The sequence below is a fragment of the Chiloscyllium plagiosum genome, unplaced genomic scaffold, assembly GCF_037043375.1.
Source record: "Chiloscyllium plagiosum isolate Xiang-an unplaced genomic scaffold, Cpla_swu_hap1 HiC_scaffold_10, whole genome shotgun sequence".
NCBI classification, from domain to species: Eukaryota; Metazoa; Chordata; class Chondrichthyes; order Orectolobiformes; family Hemiscylliidae; genus Chiloscyllium; species Chiloscyllium plagiosum.
In genome coordinates this window covers 102563081-102587243 of record NW_028270148.1, presented here as the reverse complement: position 1 = coordinate 102587243, position 24163 = coordinate 102563081, and the positions used below count along the sequence as shown (strand labels likewise).

The following is a 24163-nucleotide window of genomic DNA, read 5'->3' as shown; positions in this document are numbered from 1 at the left end:
TAAAACGAATAGAACTATGGTTGCTGGCCCCAAAGTGCTCCCCCACTGACACCTCAGTCACCTGCCCTCCCTTATTTCCCAAGAGTAGGTGAAGTTTTGCACCTTCTCTAGTAGGTACATCCACATACTGAATCAGAAAATTGACTTGTACACACTTAAGAAATTGCTCTCCATCTAAACCTTTAACACTATGACAGTCCCAGTCGATGTTTGGAAAGTTAAAATTCCCGACCATAACCACCATATTATTCTTACAGATAGCTGAGATCTCCTTACAAGTTTGTTTCTCAATTTCCCTCTGACTATTGGGGGGGGGTCTATAATACAATCCCGATAAGGTGATCATCCCTTTCTTATTTCTCAGTTCCACCCAAATAACTTCCCTGGATGTATTTCCAGGAATATCCTCCCTTAGCATAGCTGTAATGCTATTCCTTATCAAAAACACCACTCCCGCCCTCCTCTTTTGCCTCTCTTTCTATCCTTCCTGTAGCATTTGTATCCTGGAACATTCAGCTGCCAGTCCTGCCCATCCCTGAGCCATGTTTCCGTAATTGCTATGATATCCCAGTTCCATGTTCCTAACCATGCCCTGAGTTCATCTGCCTTCCCTGTTCGGCCCCTTGCATTGAAATAAATGCAGTTTAATTTATTAGTCCTACCTTGTCCCCGCCTGCCTTGACTGTTTGACTCACTTCTGTTCTCAGCTGTACCCATCTCAGATCGATCTCTTTCCTCACTATCTCCCTGGGTCCCACTCCACCACCTTACTAGGTTAAATCCTCCCAAGCAGTTCTAGCAAATTTCCCTTCCAGTATATTAGTCCCCTTCCAATTTAGGTGCATTCTGTCGTTCTTGTACTGGTCACTTCTATCCCAAAAGAGATTCCAATGATCCAAAAATGTGAATCCTTCTCCCATACACTAGCTCCTCAGCCATGCATTCATCTGCTCTATCCTCTTATTCCTGCCCTCACTAGCTTGTAGCACTGGGAGTAATCCAGATATTACTACCCTTGAGGACCTCCTTTTTAAATTTCTACCTAACTCTCTGTAATCTCCCTTCAGAGTCTCAACCTTTTCCCTTCCAATGTCGTTGGTTCCAATGTGGACAATGACCTCTTGCTGTCCCCTCTCCCCCGTGAGAACATTCTGCACCCTCTCTCAGACATCCTTGATCCTGGCACCAGGGAAACAACACACCATTCTGCTTTTTCTCTGCTGGCCACAGAAACGTCTGTCTGTACCTCGGACTACAGAATCCCCTAACACAATTGATCTCTTGGAAGCCGACGTACCCCTCGTTGCATTAGAGCCAGTCTCAATACCAGAAACTTGGCTGTTTGTGCTACGTTCCCCTGAGAATCCATCATCCCCTACATTTTCCAAAACAGCATACCTCTTTGAAATGGGTATATACACAAAAGGCTCCTGCCCTAGTTGCCTACCTCTCTTACCCTTCCCGGAGTTAACCCATCTATGTGACTGTATCTGACACTTTCCCCCTTTCTATAACTGCCATCCATCACATACTGTTGCTGTTGCAAATTCCTCATCGCTTCTATTTGTCTCTCCAGCCGATCCACTTGATCTGATAAGATTCGCATCCAACAGCATTTATGGCAGATATAATCCGCAGTAACCCTTAAACTCTCTTTAAACTCCCACATCTGACAAGAAGTACATATCACTGTAAAGGCCATTTTTGCTCCTTCACAATCTACAGACCCAGAAAATAACACTGTCTCATTCCTCTACAAACACTGCCACAGGTTAAATTAATAGCTATGGCTTATATTTTAAGTTTAATCAAGAGACTTATCTCCAAAAACATATAATCAAGAAAGAATCCACTGTATCCACTACTGCAGCCTTTCTCTTGGACAGATTTAAAACAACAATTAACTTATCTGATTCTGTGCTGTGAACTTCGCCCAACAGTTCCTCCAAGATTAGTCGTGAATTTCACTGTTTGTTAATTTTCCCAGATGCACTCCGATGTCCAGCCATACACGAATTCAAACAGCAAAGGCAGTAACTGTGCAGGTTTTTTTTCTCTCTCTCTCTGTCCTGCACTGTCCTCACCATGTGCTTCCTTTGTCTGCTCTTCTCCCTTTTAAACTGCTGTTGTTTTGACTTTTTTTTTCCCAAAGTTCCAAAACAATGTTTTCTCGGGTGGAAATCCAGAAAGACTGGATATCAGCTTAGAGCCAAGCTGTTGAATGCTGTCACACATCAACCATTAAGATAGGGCAAGAATAACCACAGATCATATGTTCTGTTGAGCCCGCTCTATCATTCTGTGCAATCATGATTGAAGTTGAGCATGAATTCTAGTTTCTGACCAATGCCCAAGTTCCTCAATTCCCTGAAAACCTAAAAATGTGTCAATCCCAGCCTTTAATACAGTCAGTGATCATGCATCATTCATTCAATGCCATTTTTTTCATGTGCATTTTATTAGAAAGCATTTCTTTGTACAATGCAAAGTAAAAATCTGGATTGTCACCATCCCAAAATACTACTATTGAAATGAAAATTTAAAAACTTGGATTTTTCCTACAACCTGGGGAATAAAATCTACTGCAGTAAGGCAGGCAGGTGAAGTTAAAATGCAGATATGCTACTGGATTAGATCATGGCTGAATAGGGTTGGGAGGGAATGTTGAGGGGTTGTTGAACAGATTCTGTTCACAGGAAATTACCATTAATCTTTTTGGTTAGTTATAATATGACCCTGCTGGTCCCTTCCCATGTAAAAACCCATAATTTTGATGAGACCACAGGACATATCAAGATTTCAGGAACATGAGGAAGATTCATGCAGAATGTGGAGTCCTGAAGCTGTAACGATGCTATTCTGTTCAGCTTTAGGATTAGCTGTTAATTACTGTTAATTAAAATTAGTAAAAATAATGGTTCCTTTGAGTCTACGTGGCTGGCTGAGCTGAACTTGCGGGGAAGTAAGAATGAAAATGTGAGAGGGATAGTGAGAGGGACAAAAAGGCACTTCTGCGCCTTCAAATTTCCTCCCAAGATGGCATGTTGCCTCTTTGGTACAAAGGTCAAGGATCTCATTGAGCTGTTATATAAGCTGGGAGGGTGAACAAGTAGAGATTGTGGTCCATATCAGCAGCAATGATTAGGGAGAATGAGAAAGGTGAATGAAGCCCTGTAGACAAAGCTCAGGTGGCTTGGAGAGAGATTGAAACCTCTTAAAATCTACCTGTTTCGAGTATTTGGTCCCTTGTAATAATGCCTCATGAGTTGGTGTGAACCTTTGCTAATGGTCATGCTGTCTACTCTCTCTGCCATAAAAGTTTCAGACATGTCAGAGGCAGGCACTCAGGCAGCCAGAAGGCCTCCGACTGAATCTTAGACGCCTGCACCTCATCTTCAAACCTGGTAGTGAGCAATTCTAATGTGCATGATCTTTGGAGATACAGCAATTACTTTTCATTCATAAATTCCATGCTTTGGATGGTGGCTACAAGGGAATTACTGATTGGACAGCAATGACTGTGCTGGGGTTTCGGGCGTCACAATGGTGCATTGTCATTTTTGAGTTTGAACCTATTGAGAGTGGAGGACAACTCAACTGCTGGAAGAGGGTCTAGGTGGGAGGTAAAGTAAATGGCAGATGGATGTGTGTATGTATGTATATTTGGCTGAAGATATCAGTGCTGCCTCCTAATTTTCAAACAATTCTGGTAATGTTTTTTGACCTAAATCTGACTGTTCTTACCACCCTTTTGCTGCTGGGAGGCTGATTTAAATATGTTAACAATGATGCAAATTCGGCTTTTATGAATTGCGCTGCGGGTTTAGCCATATCACATTTGTTTGATGGTTTAAAATCCCTGCTATCATGTATATGACGTATTTCATTTTCAACGGTCATTATTAATGTACTAGCATATCGTATAGGTAGATAATATATAGAATGAATGAACTTAATGAGACAATTGGACCTTTCCTGGCTTGTACTTGCTTTTGTACATTCTCATAGGACACACATCTGATGGAAGTTAGAAATTGTTCATGTTGCAGTTAGCAATTAACTTTTAATTCTCTTGATGTGAATATTGAACTACATATTGTGACATAACTCTAGAGGTGATTAATGTTTTTCAGGTCCCATTTTTTGGTCCTCTTTTTGATGGAGCCATTGTGAATGAAAAGCTTCTGCCAAGTCTTGTTCGTGCCACAGGCATCAATGCCAGTCGAGCTGTGAAGTCACTTATACCTCTCTATCAGAGCTTGTATCCTTTTCTTCTGATGCAGTACAGTCTTGATGAAAATTTTGGTTTCTTTCCCTAAACTTATTTTGTTCACTTTTCTGGTAAGTAATGGCATGCTGTTTTTGGAGTGAAGCCATTGATGTGGTGCTTAGTCATTCTTTAATGCACATTGAGTGGCCAAATTGGACTTAAATCATTTCATTATTTGGACATCACAATTTTCATTGATTTTAACATCACCTTATTGAATATTTAAATTTCAAATGTCGAGACACCATTATTGAAATCTGTTGTGTTGTTCAGTCTTTTGTGGATAGTTCATTTCTCTATTGACAACGTTGACAAAGAGAAAAGATTTTCTCGATGTTGTACTTTGTTTTTGTCTGTCTGAAGTGTTTTGATTTGGTAGGCAATGCCTGGATACATCATTTTTTTCATTGCTCGTGAGGTGTGAATATCGCTGGCTGGACAAACATTTATTACCCATATATTGTCAGTGTCCAAATGTTACAGGAAGATTTTAAAATGTGTTATAATCACTCCAGCCAAGAAGTTTGTTGTCTGGAAGGTCCAGTTATACAGAATTTTGTGAGCAGTCTCTCAATAACATCAGCATCATTTTAGTACAGAACTTCGGGAGCAGAAACATGGAAGATACAGTATTCTGATAAGTAAAACCATTTTTGTTTCTGCTTTTTAAGGTTTTGATCACTTTGTTTTATGCTTCAGGTAATATTTCTGCAGTGTGTGCTAGTTTGCAAACTTGTGGTTCGGCATTAATGTTGTGATCCCAGTGGATGGAATGACTAGACAATTCTGATCCAAGAGAAACCTGGCTTGATACATGCTTTTCAAAAACTTGGTTAATGTAGTGGTCAGTCACTGAAACATAGTCACACGATACAGGGGTGTTTCTTTAACATCAGAACAGAAGTTTCTGAATAGAAAACAAAAAAGCTGTCCAGATAAAGAGCATAGTTTAGAAAATCTTCAAACAGCCAGCAAAATTAAGCTTCAACCTTTAACAACTTCATCTATTTATTGCAATTGAAATCCAGAGAAATTATCCCCCTATATAAAATCTTTAAGTTCTACCTAACAAGTTCGCCAGTTTCTCTTCTGGGAACTGTGAAGTATTTTTATATCTGTAGAATTTGAGGTGTTACAGCATAAAAGGAGGCCATTCAACCCATCATTTCAGCACTGGCCATAAACCAAGCATTGTGATTTATGCCTTTCTCCTGCCCTTGCACAATCTTTCTATTCAAATAATTGTTTTATCTTCTCTTGAATGCCTCAATTGAACTTGCCTCCACCACATATCCAAACAGTGCATTCCAGACACCCAAACCACTCGAATTGTATTTCCTACCTGATACCTGTCAAAAGCATACTTTGTCTTTTTTTATTTTAATTTTGATTTCTTTTATCATCTAAGGAGCTCTGGATTTGCATTATTTTTTCCTTTTGAAGGAATATACCCTGACTGTTCCCAAAGCTATGAAGGTAGCCTATCATTCAGCCACAGTTTTTCTCTCCAACATTGTGTTCCAGTTTATCTAGCCTCGCATTTTTTTGAGCTCCATTGAAGTAAGCTCTCCTCATGTTAATTATTCCCACTCTCTGTTGTGTATTGTCCTCTTCTATCATCATCTTGCAATATAATGATCACTGTTTCCAAAATGTTTCCCCACTGACACTTGGAAGCAAGGTGGGCCAAGCAGATCAAGTACCAGGTCCAACAATTCATCCTTTCATGTTGGGCCAGTCACATACTGCTACAGGAAATTTTCCTGGACATAATCTAGGAACTCTTAACAATTTCAAAATACTCACCAAACTGAAAGCTTAAACCTTCTCAGCTTTAATAACCTGCAATTTCTAACCATGCACTCTTGGTATGGAAGTTGCACTAACTAAAACTTGCCACTGATGTAACTATGTCTTCCCTGATCTATTCTAAAACACCTTTCCAGGTGAGAATATAGGCTATTTCCTGTCCCCATCAGGACTCCTCCAAACTGCTCTAAATGCTTTCAGTCTCTGGATTTTTAAGCTAAAATCAGTCCTTGATTATTCTAAACTGAAGATTAGCTAAAAGCCTTCATTATGTACTTTATATGTCATAAACCACCAGGGTTCAAAATTTTACATCAGTGTTCTAGGAACTCCCAATCACCTATTCTCTGACACATACTGAGTGAGGTCACTGTTCTTAAGAAAAGCCAGACCTATTTTCTTTTATTTTAGAAACACTTCACAGAAGTAACCAACACTGTATTCAGTATTTTTAGATCCATATTTTAGGAATGATAAATGTATATATACATAATCTCTCAAATTAATCATCACAGATGTCATTCAATAATGTTGAAAATTTCAAAAGATTTTGTTACCTCCTGTTCAGAATGTTTGGGACAATGTATCTGATCAACCAATATGGCATCGGACCAATCTGGCACATGAGGCACAGGGCTCTACAAGAAGAGAGTGTCAGGACAGGATGGGAAGGATTAAGAATAGAATGGAATAGGTACATAGATTGTATGAAGAAATGGAAATGGGATGGTGTTGGCATATGAAGGGACAGTGCAAAAGTAATGAAAGATGAATTGGCATGGGAAGGTTAGAATGGCAATAGGTATTTAAGGAAGTGCAGCAATAATTGAGGTACTAATTTCACTGCAGATGTTTTGTTGGATTGAAGATGAGGGGAGCCTGATAATAAAGGTATCTTGATTAGAGGGACTGTCTGAGTTAAGATAGAGATCATATGGTATGGGTTCAGTATCAGGAGAGAGAGAATGGCATGGAAAGGGTAGTGGAAGCAGCATGAAAGATATTGATTTAGACAGTATGGGTGAAAAGGTTTAACATGGAAGATATACAGTGGAGATGAGAGGGCTGGGGATTGGCATGGGACAAAGGGATGGAATGGGAATGATGCAAGAGGGAGGAAAGGAACAGGATGATTAAGGCATAGGAAAGTCAGAATGAAGTCAGATGATTATTTAAAGAAATAGTTACATTTGAGTTGCCAGTGTCACTGCAAATGTTCTACAAGTCACTGCTAATATAATTTTTAAAGCGACTTCTGGTGTTGCAGGGCTTGCATTTGATTGCAAGCAATGTTTCCTAAATTGACTAATGTTTATAATGGTGTTCATGCGGAATAACTGAAACTGAAACTATTGTTGAAATTGTCTGTCTATTGAGGATAGTTTATAATGTATATTAATCAAGCAGAATGCTGTTGAAACTCAGAAATCTTTATTTTTGAGCTGAAGAAGAGTCATACCAGATTTGAAACATTAATTCTTTTGTTCTCTCTACAAATGAATTGGAATTGGGCTTTCTTGCCACATGTACTCCCATACAGGCATAGTGAAAAGTGTACAAAGTCGCCATTCCTGGCACTATCTTAGGTACAAAGGTAACTCGTCATAAAATATTAGGTACAACGTAGAAAAATAAAGAAGTGATAAAAGTTCAAAATTACAGTTCTTAATAAAAAGTAGAAAAATAAAGAAAATAAAGTTAGAAGTTCAGCATTACATCATGGCCCATTTAGCCATGGGCCTGCAGTCCTCCACATGCAGTCACTTCACGCTGGCTTTCCCCACAAAAGTTCATTCTCTTCCCCCATGCTGGGGTCAATGTCCTCCGTGCTGCTGTGTCACCACCACTCGACTCCCACCCCTTGCTGCCGACTTCCATCCAGACTCACCAGCCACCTCACCATCAACCACTGAAGGCCTCGATGATGCCACAATGCTACCTAGTGCTACTGGTCCACCTGGCTAAACAGATGCCTTATGGCTGAGCACCAAATTCCCGTTCCATACTTCAACCACTGCCACGCTGTCGACCCTGATCTCTCTCCAGAAGGTAAATCAAAAAAAAGTTTAAAAACTGAAAAAGGGGAAAAACAGAAGGACTGAGTGGACAAGCCCAGGCTCTGGATACTGCCTACTCCACTGCTGCCATGTTGAAATAAAGATGCTGTCAGATCTGCTGAGTTTCTTCAACATTCTTTGTGAGAGTTTAAGATTTCCAGCATCTGCATATTTTGTTTTTATATTATTGTGGTGTATATTCCTGGATTTGACTGAAATTCACTTCCTTAGTAATGAATTAGATTTATCAAATTGACGTCGTTAACAGAAAGAATAAATACTATTTTAGTTATAAAATGTTTGAACCGTTTCGTACACCAGAGATATTGTTGAACATCTGCTTTCTTTACTGTGATGCAATGCATTATATGAAGGAGCAACATGCTTCACAGAGCTTGCATTTCAAAAAATCCTAAGGAAGAACTTGAGCACAGAGAATTAAATAACCTCTGTACAGTAAACTCGTAGGACATTTTTTGACATGTTGCATTATTTGTCGATGCAGTGAAGTTGAATTTTAAAAATCTGTATGGCAAATCTTGCCCTTTTCATAATATGTCTGTGAACAAAACACTCCCTCATTCTGACAGCTTTTATTGCTCGACTGTAAACTCCGATTACATCTGCACTTGACAGTCAGATTAAGGAGAATTTAATCAGCAGAGAAGATTAATTTGCATCTCAATTGGAGAGAGGTAGGAGGAAAAAGATTGCACTCTGCAGCCAGCAGGTTGCAAAAGAAATCTGATAAGGCACAATGCCTACTAGCAGTGAATACTCCAGCTGAGTGGAGGACAATATCAGAGGATATGTTGCCACAGCAACCTAAAGGTTCGTTGCTCTTTGTTTAGCCTTGGGTGTGCATTGCAGTCATTTGGTCAAAAAGACAGTGTCTAGCATTGTTAAAATTATGGAGAATTAGATCTGTTTTTGTTTTTAATCAAGCATAATTCCAAAAGGTTGTGTTTGTAAAGCACGTTGTGGATGTTTCAGATTTAAGTTTACAGTAGCCAAAACAATTTGACAAACCTATATTAAATATTATTTTCGTGTAAAAGTAATTCCGGTGTTGTGCATGTTTAGTAGCTCACAGTGTAGATAAGTCTGTATAAATTATTTCCTACATGTTGAATTTCATTCTTTTAACTCCTGTGTAATCATAATGGAAGTAATATGAACTTCTATGGATGCTTTAGAAAGGATTTTGTTTGTTCAGTTGCAATGAGCGTATTAAGGAAATACATCCCAATTAATCCATTATAATAATAAACACCACAATGCTTTTGGGTCAAGTAGGAGACACATCTTTCTGCCTGAAGCTTGTTGCAGTAAAGTTTAAATACCCTTTTATATTGAATTACACAAAAGATATTGGATGTATTTGAATGCACATATTCCAGTGTTCTTTTTAACTTAAGTTGTGAAGAACTGTGGTGATTTTCTTCTTTTGCAGTTCTTTAAATTTGGAAAGTTTTAGTTAGCCTGCTTGTGTATGTGTTCATGTGAGCCTTTCAAAGATGGGCATTTTTAATTAGTGTTCACTGATATTTATACTGAAAGTGGATCATGTAGCTACTTATGCAAGATGGTGTTTTCCATCGTAAATTGCAGGTACAGTCCAAATCCCACTGAGGTGCAGTCAACCATTTTAGACTGAACCATTTATATTTGTGATAATCTAAAAATACATAAAACCTTTGAAAAATCTTACATGTTTTGTGTATAATGTTAGCAGTTAAAATACTAGTAGATATATTCTCCTACAGATGAGTTGCACTTACAAGAAAAATTAAAACTCTCTTCCTGGAGACAACATCAATTATAATGTTTGTATTTTTAAAATGGTACTTTTTGCATTGGGGAGAAATATTTCAATTTATTGGTAACTCAAAACACTTGTTCGAGTAGTGACTTTACTCTCGTTTGAAGTTATATTCTGTTGAATTCAGTATTTTGTGAATTAAAATGAATGGAATTATATTGAATTTACTTGATGTGGAGGACTTGCTTAGAAAAGGAAATATGTTGCTTACAGTAAATTTGACATAAATAGGTCATTAAAGCTGTAAAGTATTTCAGAAGTTTAAAGCATTCAGTGAAGTTTCCTGCAAAACATTCTGTTCTCACCAACATTTAAATGAAGGTATAATTCTTGTCTGAAATGCGACAGCTAGCATTGTTCTTCCACTCATTTTATTTGGTTGTATAACATGATTTGGTAATTAACAAAGGCCTTATTAAAAGATAAACAAGTGTTGAGTCATTTCAAATGTTGGTAGTTGATAAACTGGTGATTTAAAAAACTTAACAGTAACAATATGTTTACTTACTTTGGCACAGCGTATTTTGCATATAAATTATTAAAATTATAACATCTGCTATCATTCTATACTTATATTTCACTTCTTAAAATTTTGTGCGTTCCTTCTCCTAACCCACAATATAAAGATCAAAATTAGAATGAAGCTGGTGTAGGGGTGATAGCATTTGGAAATTCCTGCTACAGGTCCCACAGCAGACACAAGTGCAACCACATGCTGTCACAGTCTGCTGCGCGGCATTTATTGTACACTGCCATCCAAGAGCAAGGTCCATCGGGGAATGCACCTCCTTTTGTTCCTGAACCAAAGGCTTGAGGTTTGATCCCCAGTGGCAAACTCAAGCATCTGAGCTATTATCATAGAAAAGCAGGTGCGACATTTGGCATTAGCCATCAGAAATCACTGAATTCTGCAGTCAGTTCTGCAGAAAAACTAGAATACAAATACTGTTTCCATATGTATATTCATTTCCTATTAACTAAATAATCTACTTGCCATAAATTTGCATATACTATTTGCTGTGTGCATTTAATGTTAAATGTCCTACATTGAAAACATATTTTTGTTACCAGCAACTTGCAGTATTGCATCACACCGCAGGAAAAAAAATCGCAGTGCGTGTACAGGAATGGTTACAAAGATACTTATTTATATGAACTATGACAAGGAAATATACAAGAAGAAAGAACTCATTAAATCTGTTATGTTGGTGTGAAAAGTACTGAATGAGGTGCCGCTGTACTGTGATGGACCAAATGTTGTCTAGGCATGGAAAAAGACAGATTGATTCACACATTTTAGTGAGATAAGCTGTCGGGCTAAATGTCAGAACCCTTTCCACATATAAGGTGAGGAGGCATCAGATTAATCACCATTAATTGGTTGCTGTTGTCCCACTGCAAGCCAGTAAGCAAAACTAAAGCGCTGATGAAGGATGGACAATAGATTATCTGCCCCCTTTGTAGCAGGAAGTCTCTGAAAGCAAAGTAATGGACTAGATTTTCTGTTTGTACTCACTGATCTAGATGAACTTGGAATTATATTTTTACAATTTTAATGAAATTGTCTCTGTTATAATCATACTACTTTTAAAAACATTTTTTCATATGGTAATATATTTGTTTCTTTTGATATTTACTGAAAGTTATGGAATGTGAATGATTAAGAAAATGTTCTCCAAGTATCTTCCAGTTGAAAAATGATCTCGTACATTTTCTGTGCAAATTCCATATGTAAGAACACAGGAAATAGGAACATAAGCAAGCCAGTCAGCTCTTTGATCTCTTTGATGATAGTGAAATCTTCTACTCCACATCATTTTCCTGTACTAACCTCCATTTTTTAAAACAAATTAAACAATTTTGCTCTCATCTGCATCTCGGTGAATAACAATAATAAGTGAATGTATTTCCTATTAATTGTCATGTTTGATAAAAGAGTTAAAGAGATATCCAAAGAAAGAACCAAGCTGAGAAATGAGATTGTCAAGTAATGGATATGATTAAGATTGAACAATATTTAGGGATAGTAAGCTTCTGGTTTTGGCCTATTGATTTTTGACTATCTTAATAAGTATGCAATGAATAGTGGAATTCAAAAAATGAGGCCTAAGCAAGCAAAGTGGTGTCTTTCTACTCATTTATCATCTGTCGTCACTATTTTTCCTCAGTACATAATGGAAGTAGCCATTCAGTGAATGCAACAAACGATGTGACCTATATTTAAACTCATACTACGTGTTACTGTTGTAAACACAAAAATGACTTGATTTGTGTGTTTGATATTTGAAATGCTAGTGAATAAAATCTACCCTCTGGTCAAATCTGATCACTTCCATGAACTCAGAGAAATCTATGGACCTATAGTTAAATAGTAAGCACCATATTTATCTTACAGTAATTAAACAATTCACAGAGTGAACTGGGCAAACCACCTACCGTGAAGCATTTTCTTCTACTTAGCCTAATGTGATAAGGTTTAAATACAGAGGCTGGTATGTTGAAGCAAAATCACTGGTATGCTGATTTTAACTTTCTTACTATAGCCAAACCCATATATTCTTGCATGTTAAAATTCAAATTATTGTGTCCAGAACACAGTACTAATGACCATGTCAGTGTGTTATTGAATACACAATAATGTGCACCTTTTATTGTAGATGTGTTGTTTTCGCAGGTTTTTCTGATTAACCTTGCTTAATTAGTCTATCAAGCCAATTGAAATGTGAACATTTTTAAATTTCTTTAAATATTGGATTGAATAAGTATGTTAAAATCTGATTGATGCTTATCCAGTAGCCAAGTATTTCTTGGAAGATTTCAATGCAATTGTGATGTTAGAGTGGATTTGTACCTTTATTACTCCAGATTTACTCAGAGATGTTACCCACGTTCTCAAATTCCAGGCCATGGTTATGTATAAATATATGCAATTGTTTATGGTGTTTACATTAGTGATATGAAGAGGGGCTTAATAAAAACAGGTAGCTGTCGAATGTTCTTATTTTCATCAAGCCCTGAAAGTTTACACTGATTTCCACTTGTGTGCTGGTTGCTACATTTGGACATATGATAATTATTTTGTAAGGAAATTTTGGCATAAATTGCTCTTGACAGGATCAGAATGGAATCCCATATAAATTTCATTAAGTCAGATTAAAGAAATTTCATTCTTTAAGGCATCCTAATTCTGCAATGAGCTGTTTCCCTGCTAATTTGAATTATTTTCAAATTTACAAGTCTGAAGGAGTTTTAAGAAATACTAGGTTCTGTACAGATAATGCTCTTTGTTCCTGTATAAATACAGAAATGCTATTTTATTAGTGAGAACATTATATTAGCTGAAACAATTACATTCTAGGCACATTTACACAAAAAGGTGTGATTCAGATTAAATAGATGCGTGAAACCTTATGCAGTGACATTGTAACCCACTGGTGAAAGCAGAATAATCAGTTTTGACTAATCGTGTCATCCTTGGTCACTTCTGTTTGCTTGCCCAGTGAGAAGTCAAAGATTTAGCTTGCTATATACACGCAATATCAGGCATTATAAAGCAATAATTACATGATGGCTTGTGGATTTTTTTAGCCTGGAGTTGGGGCAAGTCACACTTATCAGAGTACACCCCACTGAGCACTCCAGCAGTTAGCATTTCTTGGATGAAAGTGTGCTGACCTTCATTTTTGTAGTGCTGGTTTCCTGTCAGAGAGGATCAATAGTTTAGCAACCTGCTTGTGCTGCTTACCTCTGTTCTCATACTGAGTCCTATCTCCAGGCTGGAATCAATATCTTTAATCTGTTCTTCACTATAATAAGTTGCGCAAGGCAGAGTTTCTAGCTGGAATTCTATGGGTTGATGGAAGCGGTTACTTCAGCTTTTGTAGATTTTTATCCCATAACATCTTTTTACTCAGGGAATTAATTATAATATAAATATGTCTTTTGTCCATGTTTAAATTCATATTACAAGCATTTGCTCGTGATCTCTGGTTCCCTTTAAACATGATACACTTCCATTTAACACTTGCAAATAAATGACAACAAGGGTGATTCCACCAAAGCCTTAATATTAATCCTGCTCTGTAATGATGATTCATACCATATTGGCACTTTTAGCAAAGTGAGAACTGGAATCCATTGAGCTGCACAGTACATTATCGTGCAGCTCATCAAAAAAATTCATGTTGATTTTTATTGTCATGAAATATGCTTGTACTTGAAATAAACACATTTCGGCCAGTTCAACAGGAAAATGTTTGAAACTTACAGAATAGACCACTGTTCACCAAAGTTTGTGAAATTACACTGCAGAGCTGAAATTTGGGCTTGAGCACCTTTATGTTCTCTATTTCAATTTCTATAATGTTTTGTATCAGCCCAAATTTGACCTATTTTTTATGTTCTGTCAACTGTCACTTCGGTTCTTCAATCCATTTGTCAGTAATTCTCTTGTAGTTTCATGCTGGATTTCCTCCTGGGTATGGTAAAAGAACTTGGCATCTTCAAGCCAACCACACAGCAATCTGAATAGCCTTGCTTTAGGTAATTTACTTCTAACTTGATCCATCAGATATTTTGGCCTTCATGAATTGCCTGAATGAGACTTGAAATACTGGATCTGGCAGAAGCTTTTCATATGATGCCTTTCGCTCACAAAAAAAATTTCCATCTGTTGGTAAAATATTGCAGAATAGCTCTAGACCCAATCATCTGCAGAGGTTTCATCAATTACCTTCCTTCCATCATAAGTTCAGAATGAGAATATTTGCTATTGATTTCGCAATGTTCAGTGGCATTCACAATTCCTCAGACACTGAAGCACTATGTTCCAATATGCAGCAAGACCTGGACAACATCAAGATTTGAACTGTTAATTGAAGTCTCAAGTGGTATTTTCATCATACACGTGCCCTTAAATGACCCTTTCCAAATAGGGAAGATTTAACCGTCTCAGCCCTGTAACCAACATCCATTGACAAGAAACTGAACTGGACTAATTATATAAATGCTGTGGCTACAAGAGCAGGTCAGAAGCTGGTAAATATGAGGCAGCTAACTGAACATTGCTTGCCAAAGTATTTCCACCATCTACAAGGTACAAGTCAGGAGTAGGGTGCAATGCTCTTCGTTTGCTTGGATGCGTGCAACCCCAACAAGACTCAAGAAACTTGACACCATCCAAGACTAAGCAAGTTGCTTGATCAGTGGCTCATTCACCAACTTAAACATTCATTTATTTCACTGCTAATGCACATTGCTACGGTTTGCAGCATCTACAATGTGCTCTGTAGTACATCTCATTAAGGCTCCTTTGACAAAACCGTCCAACTCTCAAATGCATGAAAGGATGACAGTGGTAAATACAGGGAATGCCACAAGTTTCCCTCCAAGGTACGCACCACCCTGACTTGGGAACTATTTTGCCGCTCTTTCACTATCGCAGATAAACATCCTGGAGTTCCCTTCTCAGATGCACTACATATGTTTCCACAGCAAATAGACTGGTGTGGTTCAAGAACCCAGCTCATTAGCACTATCTCAAGGACAGTTAAAGATGGACAATAACTGTTGGCCTTGCTAGTGATGGCTATGGCCCATGAAAGAATAAAATACTAAAAAGCAATGAAAGCAAAAACATGAATATAAACGTGCTGGAAAAACTCAGCAAGTTTGGCCGCATCTGAGGTGAGGGAACCAGAGTTAGTGTCATTGATCTCTAGAAACCTGTTGATTTCTATCTTGAACATGCTCGATGTTTGAGCTTCCACAGCTCTCTGGGACAAAGTTTACTCTTGATTTCATTGCTTTTGACTGGCATAAGTACTAAAATGTCTAATACTATTGCTTTCCAATCAGTTAGCTGGAATGCTGAGGCTTTGAAGCAACTTGGAAACAAAAAGTGAAATACTGCCATATATAACCAAATAACTATTAAATAAAATGCAATTATTTTCAGAATCTCCTTTCAAAATGGAGAAACATAAATGAATTCAATAATGCAACATGAAAAGTAAAGCTAATCACTTTTTAAGAATATGATTTGGATAAATAAATAAATGAAAAAGGTGGATAATGAGAGGAATCACAGGAGTTCAAGAGAATGAAAGTAAACAAGTGTTGAAAATTCCTAAGAGAGATAAAGCAGAGAAATGAACTGAACTGATTCTGATGATAGAAGCTAAATGTTTAACCATAAGTAACTTAAATTAATTGTCATCTGGAAATATGAAATGATTTACTAGAGAAATTGATTCAAAAATGAATGAATAAGCAGGAATGCAACGATGTAAAAGATAATTTTTGTTTCTAATCACTAGAAGTTCAATTTTTTGGAGATTGACAGTATATGAAAACATGAAGTATGATCATTGACATTTTTCAAAAAGTTGAAGATTAAAATAACTGCTAATAGTTCAAACTTGTAGGCGTTCCTCATTTTTACCTTTGAATTCAAATATTTTTGACTCCTGGTTTAGCTGCCAGTGAACTTCTGCCTGCTTTCTTAGCATCTTGTCTGACTGTTAAAGCTGTTCATACATCTTTTCATCTGACTCCCTGTGTTGTCTGAAAGCAGACCTTTTTTCATTTTCTGCCTGCTTTGTTAAGCATTGCCTTTCAGGTCATTCTTAACTAATTATAGATTCTCCAGGTTGCATCTACAGAGTAGCATTAGACACTTGTATTTGACTAACTCAGGAAAGGCCAGAAGAATCCCAGACATTGAAGTTTTATTTTTGATAAAATATTGCAACTACTGTCCAATTAGTGTTGTTTAAGCTTTAGATTTTTTCAAATTGCCGTAGTGCAAGTCGACAGATCCTTCTGCTCCTTTCGAGAAGCATGTGTTTTGACTTCAGTAATGTTACTTCATTAATATGCTACTTATTCTATCTACTCCTCCCACCTCCCCCCACCCCCACCCTCCCCAAACACAGATACACACACAAACATACTCTCTCTCTATGGGCAACCCCAACTAGAACCAGAATTTTGATCAATTATCAGAAAAACCGTGATCATACGACAGAATATTTCCATATATTTTGACCAGCATTTAAATGATCATAATAATTATTTTATATTGATCTGTTAAAGTTTGATCTTGCATATACAGTATATTTTTGTTTTGAGATCTATCTTTATTAAATAGAAATCATCTGTGTTTAACAATAAAGTCTCACCTAGCATTATATACTTCTAATGTACATAGAATTCGTACAATGCAGAAGGAGGCCATTCAGCTCATCAAGTCCACACTGATCCTCCGAAGAGCGTCACACCAAGACCCAGCCTCCTACCACATCCCATAACCCCACATTTACTGTGGCTAATCCACCTAGCCGACACAGCCCTGAACACTCTGGGCATTTTTTTTAGTATGACCAATCCACCGAACCTGCACATTTTTGGACTGTGGGAGAAGCAAAGAACCAGGTGGAAACCCACACTGACACAGGGAGAACATGCAAACTCCACACAAGCTTCACCCAAAGCTGGAATCAAACCTGAGTCCCTGGTACTGAGAGGCAGTATTGCTAACAACTGAGCCATCGTGCCCGCCCAAGTATTTGTCTTACGTTTGCTTAATTTACTCTTTCTTTCTGTTATTTGGTTCGAATCCCCTAATAATAAAATACATGGTTAAAATTAATGACAATTTGAACTCTTGGACTTTGCATCTCTTACACTGTGGCAAACAGATTTTCAGTGATGCACCGTAAAAATAAAGCATGTAAATATATTTTATTGTACAAGTACTCTGCGGTCAGTTCTTCCAAGTGATACCATTAATCTCTCATTAACTTTCTGTTGCCTGTAATGGTGGTTTTTGACATGCTTTTGAGCAATTCTCTAATTACAACAAATATTACATATTTAATTCTTGTATACATAGAATTTAAACTACAGATCATGGTACAAAAATGGCCCATTTGGCCTCAGATCCCAGTTTTGAACTGCTGGATCCATTCTAAATCTATAAACATATGAATTCAGAGTAAGAGTAGCAGTGAGTCATTAGACATTTTGAATCTGCGCTGACATTCATTAGGATGTGATCTGATTGTGAGCTCAACTTTGCATCGCTGCCATATTTTTGATGACCTTTGACTTCCTTGTTAGACAAAAATCTATCTCCTTCTGCCTTAAAATATTGAATGACGCTGCTTTCTCACTCCCTGAGGAAGGTGTACAGCCCTTTGAATGGGAGAATTTCTCCTCCTCTCTATCTTGTGTGGAAAATCCCTTGCTTTTCGACTGTATCCCCCTAGCTATAGTATCTCCCACAAGGGAAAATATCTTTTCAGCACCCACCCTGTCAAGTCCTCTCGGAATCCTGTATGTCTTAACAAAGTCACTTATTATGCTTCTGATCTCCATTTGATAAATATCAAGCTGCTCCTACCTTTCCTCAAAAGATAGACCTCTCCCCAACCAAGGAATCACTTCAGTGAACCTTCTCTAAAATGTTCCTATTTCATGCATGCCCTTTTTTTAAAAAAAAGGCCAAAATACTGCACAATACTCCAGAGGTAGTCTCACTAATGCCTTGTACAATGGTAGCAAAACATCCTTATATTTAACTTCCACGCACCTTCCTAATCACTTCCAAAACAGCATGCTAACTTTTTGAGATTCGTGTACTAAGACACCCAGGTGTCTCTGTACTTAAGGGAATCTGTAATCCAAATTAAAAGGTGATTTTTCTGTTGTTCTTGTCAAATGAGCAACTTCACATTTTCATGTCATTCTCCATCTGCCAAAATTTGTCCATTGAAATTATCCATATGGTTTTGTAAACTCAATACTCAAGTTACTCTCCTATCTATATTTGTGAGATCTCTGCTACTAAATACGGTAGTGATGCGACATAATAGGATGGATGGTATCCTCCATCTAAAGGTTAGACTGTGTAAAATCAAAGCTTGAGAGATGATCTGTCCTATCAGCATAAAGAGATGCAACATTCAAATTATTCTATATTGCTGCTCCAGCTCCAAGTGATATAGAGTTTGAGTAGTACAGAGATATGACAGAAAAATGAACCTTTGAGGGATAGAGTAACCTTCTTGGTCTTGTACCATTTTGGTTTTGAAGATTAACTATAAAAATACATAGCATGATACTGTGAGGTATTAACCTTTTAACTTGAGCAAATGATCTTGAATTGATTCCGGACATTTTTTTTAGAATTTGAATATTTAGCTTCCTTTTGTGCTGTAATCATTCTATGATTTGAGAAAGGCAAAACTACAAACTTATAAAGTTGTGGCTATTTTAAACCTGCAGAGAGCATTCAATGCAAATATAATTTGACTTTTTTGTAAAACAGACATTTAATCAATGAACTAAATTAATTTACACAAAAGTTCAAAACCTGATCTATATTTCCTGATATTTATGTACTAAAAATAAAGTATTTCTTGAATACAATTAGACACTGAAGAACATTAACATATTCATATATGAACATTGCATGGAAACAATAATTTTAACTGAACCACTGTATTCTTTTCGAACACCAAATTTCAATGCTGTTTTCCAATAATGGGAACTTGTATTTATTTAAATTTACCATTTGCGTCTCAAGCATTTTTATTTCTGGTAACTGTATTCAAGAAATACTTTAAGTTAAGTATTTAAATTTAAATAAATACAATTTCCATATTGGAAAACAGCATTGAAATTTGGTGTTCGAAGGGAATACAGTGGTTCAGTTAAAATGATTGTTTCCATGCAACGATCATATATGAATATGTTGACGTTCTTCAGTGTCTAATTGTATTCAAGAAATACTTTATTTTAGAAACTATCCATTCCTAGACTTGATGGTACAGAGAACACCGAACTGAGAATTCACCACAAAGGTATACAGGAAAGCCACACACACAGACCAAGTCCTGAACTACAAAAGCAACCATCCCAACACACACACAAGAAGTTGCATCAAGACACTGTTCAAAAGGGCCACAACGCACTGCAGTACACCAGAACTGCAAAAAAGAGGAAGAAGAACGCCTATACAATGTATTTGCCAAAAACGGATACCCGCGCAATTTCATCAACAGATGCCTAAGGGAAAGACAATGGACTGAGGACATGCCACAACCCAAAGGACTAGCCACACTACCATACATCAAAAACATTTCTGAACTGACAGCCAGACTACTGCGACCACTAGGACTCATAACAGCACACAAACCAACAGCCACTCTCAGACAACAACTCACCAGGACGAAGGACCCGATACCCAGCATGAGCAAAACCAATGTAGTGTACAAAATCCCATGCAAGGACTGCACAAAACACTACATAGGACTAACAGCTAACGATCCACATCCTTGAGCACCAACTAGCCACGAAACGACATGACCAGCTATCCTTAGTAGCCACACATGCAGAAGACAAGCAACATGAATTCGACTGGGACAACACTGCTATTATAGGACAAGCCAAACAGAGAACAACCAGGGAATTCCTAGAGGCATGGCACTCATCCACAGATTCAATCAATAAGCACATCGACCTGGACCCAATATACCGACCACTGCAGCGGACAGCTGGAACTGATAACCGGAAGCGGCAGATACAAATCACTATAAATGCCGGAGGAAACATCACAGAAGCGCTTCACAGGAGGCTCCCAAGCACTGAGGATGTCACATAGACAGGGGACGAAACGTCTGCAACACAAATTCCCAGCTCGGCGAACAGAACCACAACAACACTCTGCTGATTTAAAATAGTCACAACTTTATATGTTTGTAGTTTTGCCTTTCTCAAATCATAGAATGATTACAGCACAAAAAGAAGCTAAATATTCAAATTCTAAAACAAATGTCCAGAATCAATTAAAGATCATTTGCTCAAGTTAAAAGGTTAATACCTCACAGTGTCATGCTATTTATTTTTATAGTTAATCATCGAAACCAAAATTGTACAAGACCAAGAAGGTTACTCTATCCTCCACATTGCAATTCTGATGTTTTTGTTTGCTGTTGCTGCATTTTCACATCTTTCTTGAAGTTGCCCATACCATATCAGGGAGGGAGGAATTCTCCCTCAGTTTCTAACTGATTTGACCTGAACTTATTACATATCAATGGTGACTAAATTTTGAAGGAAGAAAGAGCGAAATAGAGTCATAGAGATGTACAGCATGGAAACAGACCGGTTCAACTTGTCCATGCTGACCAGATATCCCACATAAATCTAATCCTATTTGCCAGTATTTGGCCCCTTTCCCTCTAAACCCATCTTATTCACATACCCATCCAGATGCTTTTTAAATGTTATAATTGTATCAGTCTCCTCCAATTTGTGGGCGGCACGGTGGCACAGTGGTTAGCACTGCTGCCTCACAGCACCAGAGACCTGGGTTCAATTCCGGCCTCAGGCGACTGACTGTGTGGAGTTTGCACATTCTCTCTGTGTCTGCGTGGGTTTCCTCGGTGCTCTGGTTTCCTCCCACAGTCCAAAAATGTGCAGATTAGGTGAATTGGCCATGCTAAATTGCCCATAGTGTTAGGTGAAGGGGTAAATGTAGGGGAATGGTCTGGGTGGGTTGCGCTTCGGCGGGTCGGTGTGGACTTGTTGGGCCGAAGGGCCTGTTTCCACACTGTAAGTAATCTAATCTAATCTAAAGGTTTATTTTTCTGTCACATCTCTGTACTACTTAAACTCTTATACCACTTGGAGCTGTAACAGCAAGACAGAATTGTCAGTACCGGGACCATTGTTTCATTTCTTGTATAGAAATAATTAATAATTGGCAATAAAAGCACAGCTGTATAAAACTAGGGGAGCAAGTGAACCAAATACAGACATTAGGATAGATTCAAGCAGTTTTGTCTTTGGAGTGTGTGCGTGTATGTTTGTATTGACGAATACAAAATGAAGGACAATAACCTGTGATATGAAGTGAATGGTATTAGCATACCAGACATCACGTGAGATCAAGATATTAGGTAGTGTAGTACACCAGCAGGAAAGGTACCAAGCAAAATATTAAGATGTCATGATATAGGGGCTATCAGTTAAATTCCCAGGTTAATTTTGGAATGGGTTAGGTGGTGATTTATACAAACTGTCTCTGAATCTCAAGAGGAAAAGAAATAAAATTATCCATTGTTTTCTTATCGGCACTTAGCAAGAGATGCACAAGCATTATCATTGTGGTTTATATTTCATACTGATGTAATATTTGCAATGCTCACAAATTTCTAGACCTGCTTATTGGCTTTGCAATTTGGATTCTTTTTAAAAGAGATCAAGATCATCATTTGATACTATTTGGTGAACTATATTTACTGCATAAACAACAAGTGTGCTAGCACAAGTACCTCTCGTCCGTTTCTTTAAGATGGTTCATTAATCAGATGTTGACTGAAATAACCGATCAAATAGTTTACTGAAATAAATCCCGCAATAATTCCTGCAGTATAACTCCAGTATTATTTGTACTGACTTTGTGGTAGGGAAGTGTCTGAAGCTAAAACAAAAAGGTGTTGTATATGCTGCAATCCTAGAATGGTCTCTGTTTATAAATGTAGGGCGAGGAGGATGCTTCTAGTTTCACTGAGGTCAGCAGATGCACGTACTAGGAGGAAACTGCCCATGCAAGTTTCCAGATCCAAGGGATACTGTTTGTTACTGGACAGAATCCCTGAAAAACTGGTGTGGAGAACCCAATTTAAAAAGGCCGTATTTGCTGTCACCGCAACTGCAGGGGGCACACACACCACACATGCAGTTGCAATGCCTGTTGTCACTGCTAATGCACTGCAGATGGTTACCTACATGAAAGAATAAAACCATTCAAAATATTGAGCAACAATGAGCTCAAATAAATATGTTTTTCTTTCAAACATATCACTGACAGCCTAATACCATTGTCAAGGATTGCATTTTTCACAGAATATCGAACCCTACCACGACAATTAAAAACCTTGGTATTCGATTTGCTCTGCACCCCTGTTGCTGCCTAATTAGCCATCCCACTCTTAATGCCTTACTGTCTCTCTCCCTTCAATGCCCTGCAAAGTGATGAGGCAGTGCATGAGCAAAACAGCAAGAAGGTGTGGTGAGTTAACATTCCACAGGCATACAACGATGATGTCACTATGTGGTTCCCTTCCTGGTGTTGGATGCTAGTCTCCTGTACCAGCCACACAACAATCATGTTAGTGGCACTGTGAATGTACCTTGGGTGGAATTGGGTGTCACAGTCTGTTCCAGGCACACACTGATAAGATAATAATGCCAACTTCCTGTTCATTGTGGTAGCAGGCAATAGTGATTTTAAGAATGTGTTCTACACTCTTCTGCATTTGTCTTGGTCCAGAACTCTTTTGATGGGCTGGGTGCCCTACTGTATACAGTTTATTTTACTTGTATGCCAGCCACCAGTACTATAGGTGTTCGTGAGGCTGAAGAACTGGGACTTCTGATGCATTGAGTATCCATTCCCAACTCCGCCCTATTTAATGACCTAATTGGTTCTGTCCTTTGTCTTAACACCATTGTCCTTACATTGGTAGCATTATCCTTAAAGTATCTTCTATGGCAGTTGAGTCCGACAAGAAAGGTATCTTAACAAAAGATAAATGGATTTACATTTGTAATTTGTACATGAGAATAAATATAATCTCCTCATAAAGTTACAGAACACTGAAGGTGACTTGCCTAATGAATTAAGTCCACCCCAAATGTAGCTGGGACTTCTTAGATTTGAATAATATATCAGGGTAAGTTTAGAAGGAGTTACCAGCCTCTCACAACTGGACAAATCAGTTATTCATGGTTGAAGGCTAATTCTGGCTCCTCACTCAGTGTAGCTCTTCATGAACATAATGCAAGGGCTACCAATTGGTTGCTTGGAAGTTTAAATATGGGAACCCATAGTCAAACCAAAACCAGACAAAATTGTATCTGATCATCTCATGTTCACCATGACTTTGTGTACCTCTGCCAATCTTTGCTTTATGGTTTCTATAGTCAGACAAGTGGGGGTGGCTCCGTGGTTAGCACTGCTGCCTCATAGCACCAGGGTCGCAGGTTCGATTCCAGCCTCGGGTGACCGTCTGTGTGGAGTTTGCACATTCTCCCTGTGTCTGCGTGGGTTTCCCCCGGGTACTCCGGTTTCCTCCCACATTCCAAAGATGTGCAGGTAAGCTGGATTGGCCATGCTAAATTGCCCATAGTGTT

General features: G+C 38.0%; 1 protein-coding gene across 5 annotated transcripts in view; it reads left to right on the top strand.

The window, feature by feature from the left end:
* The window catches only part of ralgapa2 (Ral GTPase activating protein catalytic subunit alpha 2), a 562522-nt gene that overhangs the window by 374379 nt on the left and 163980 nt on the right, over positions 1–24163 (top strand). For all 5 annotated transcript variants that reach the window (XM_043696530.2, XM_043696527.2, XM_087991613.1 and 2 more), the window contains one exon: positions 4134–4261. In XM_043696530.2, the coding sequence (XP_043552465.2) occupies positions 4134–4261 (128 nt within the window). The remainder of the gene's footprint in view (positions 1–4133; positions 4262–24163) is intronic.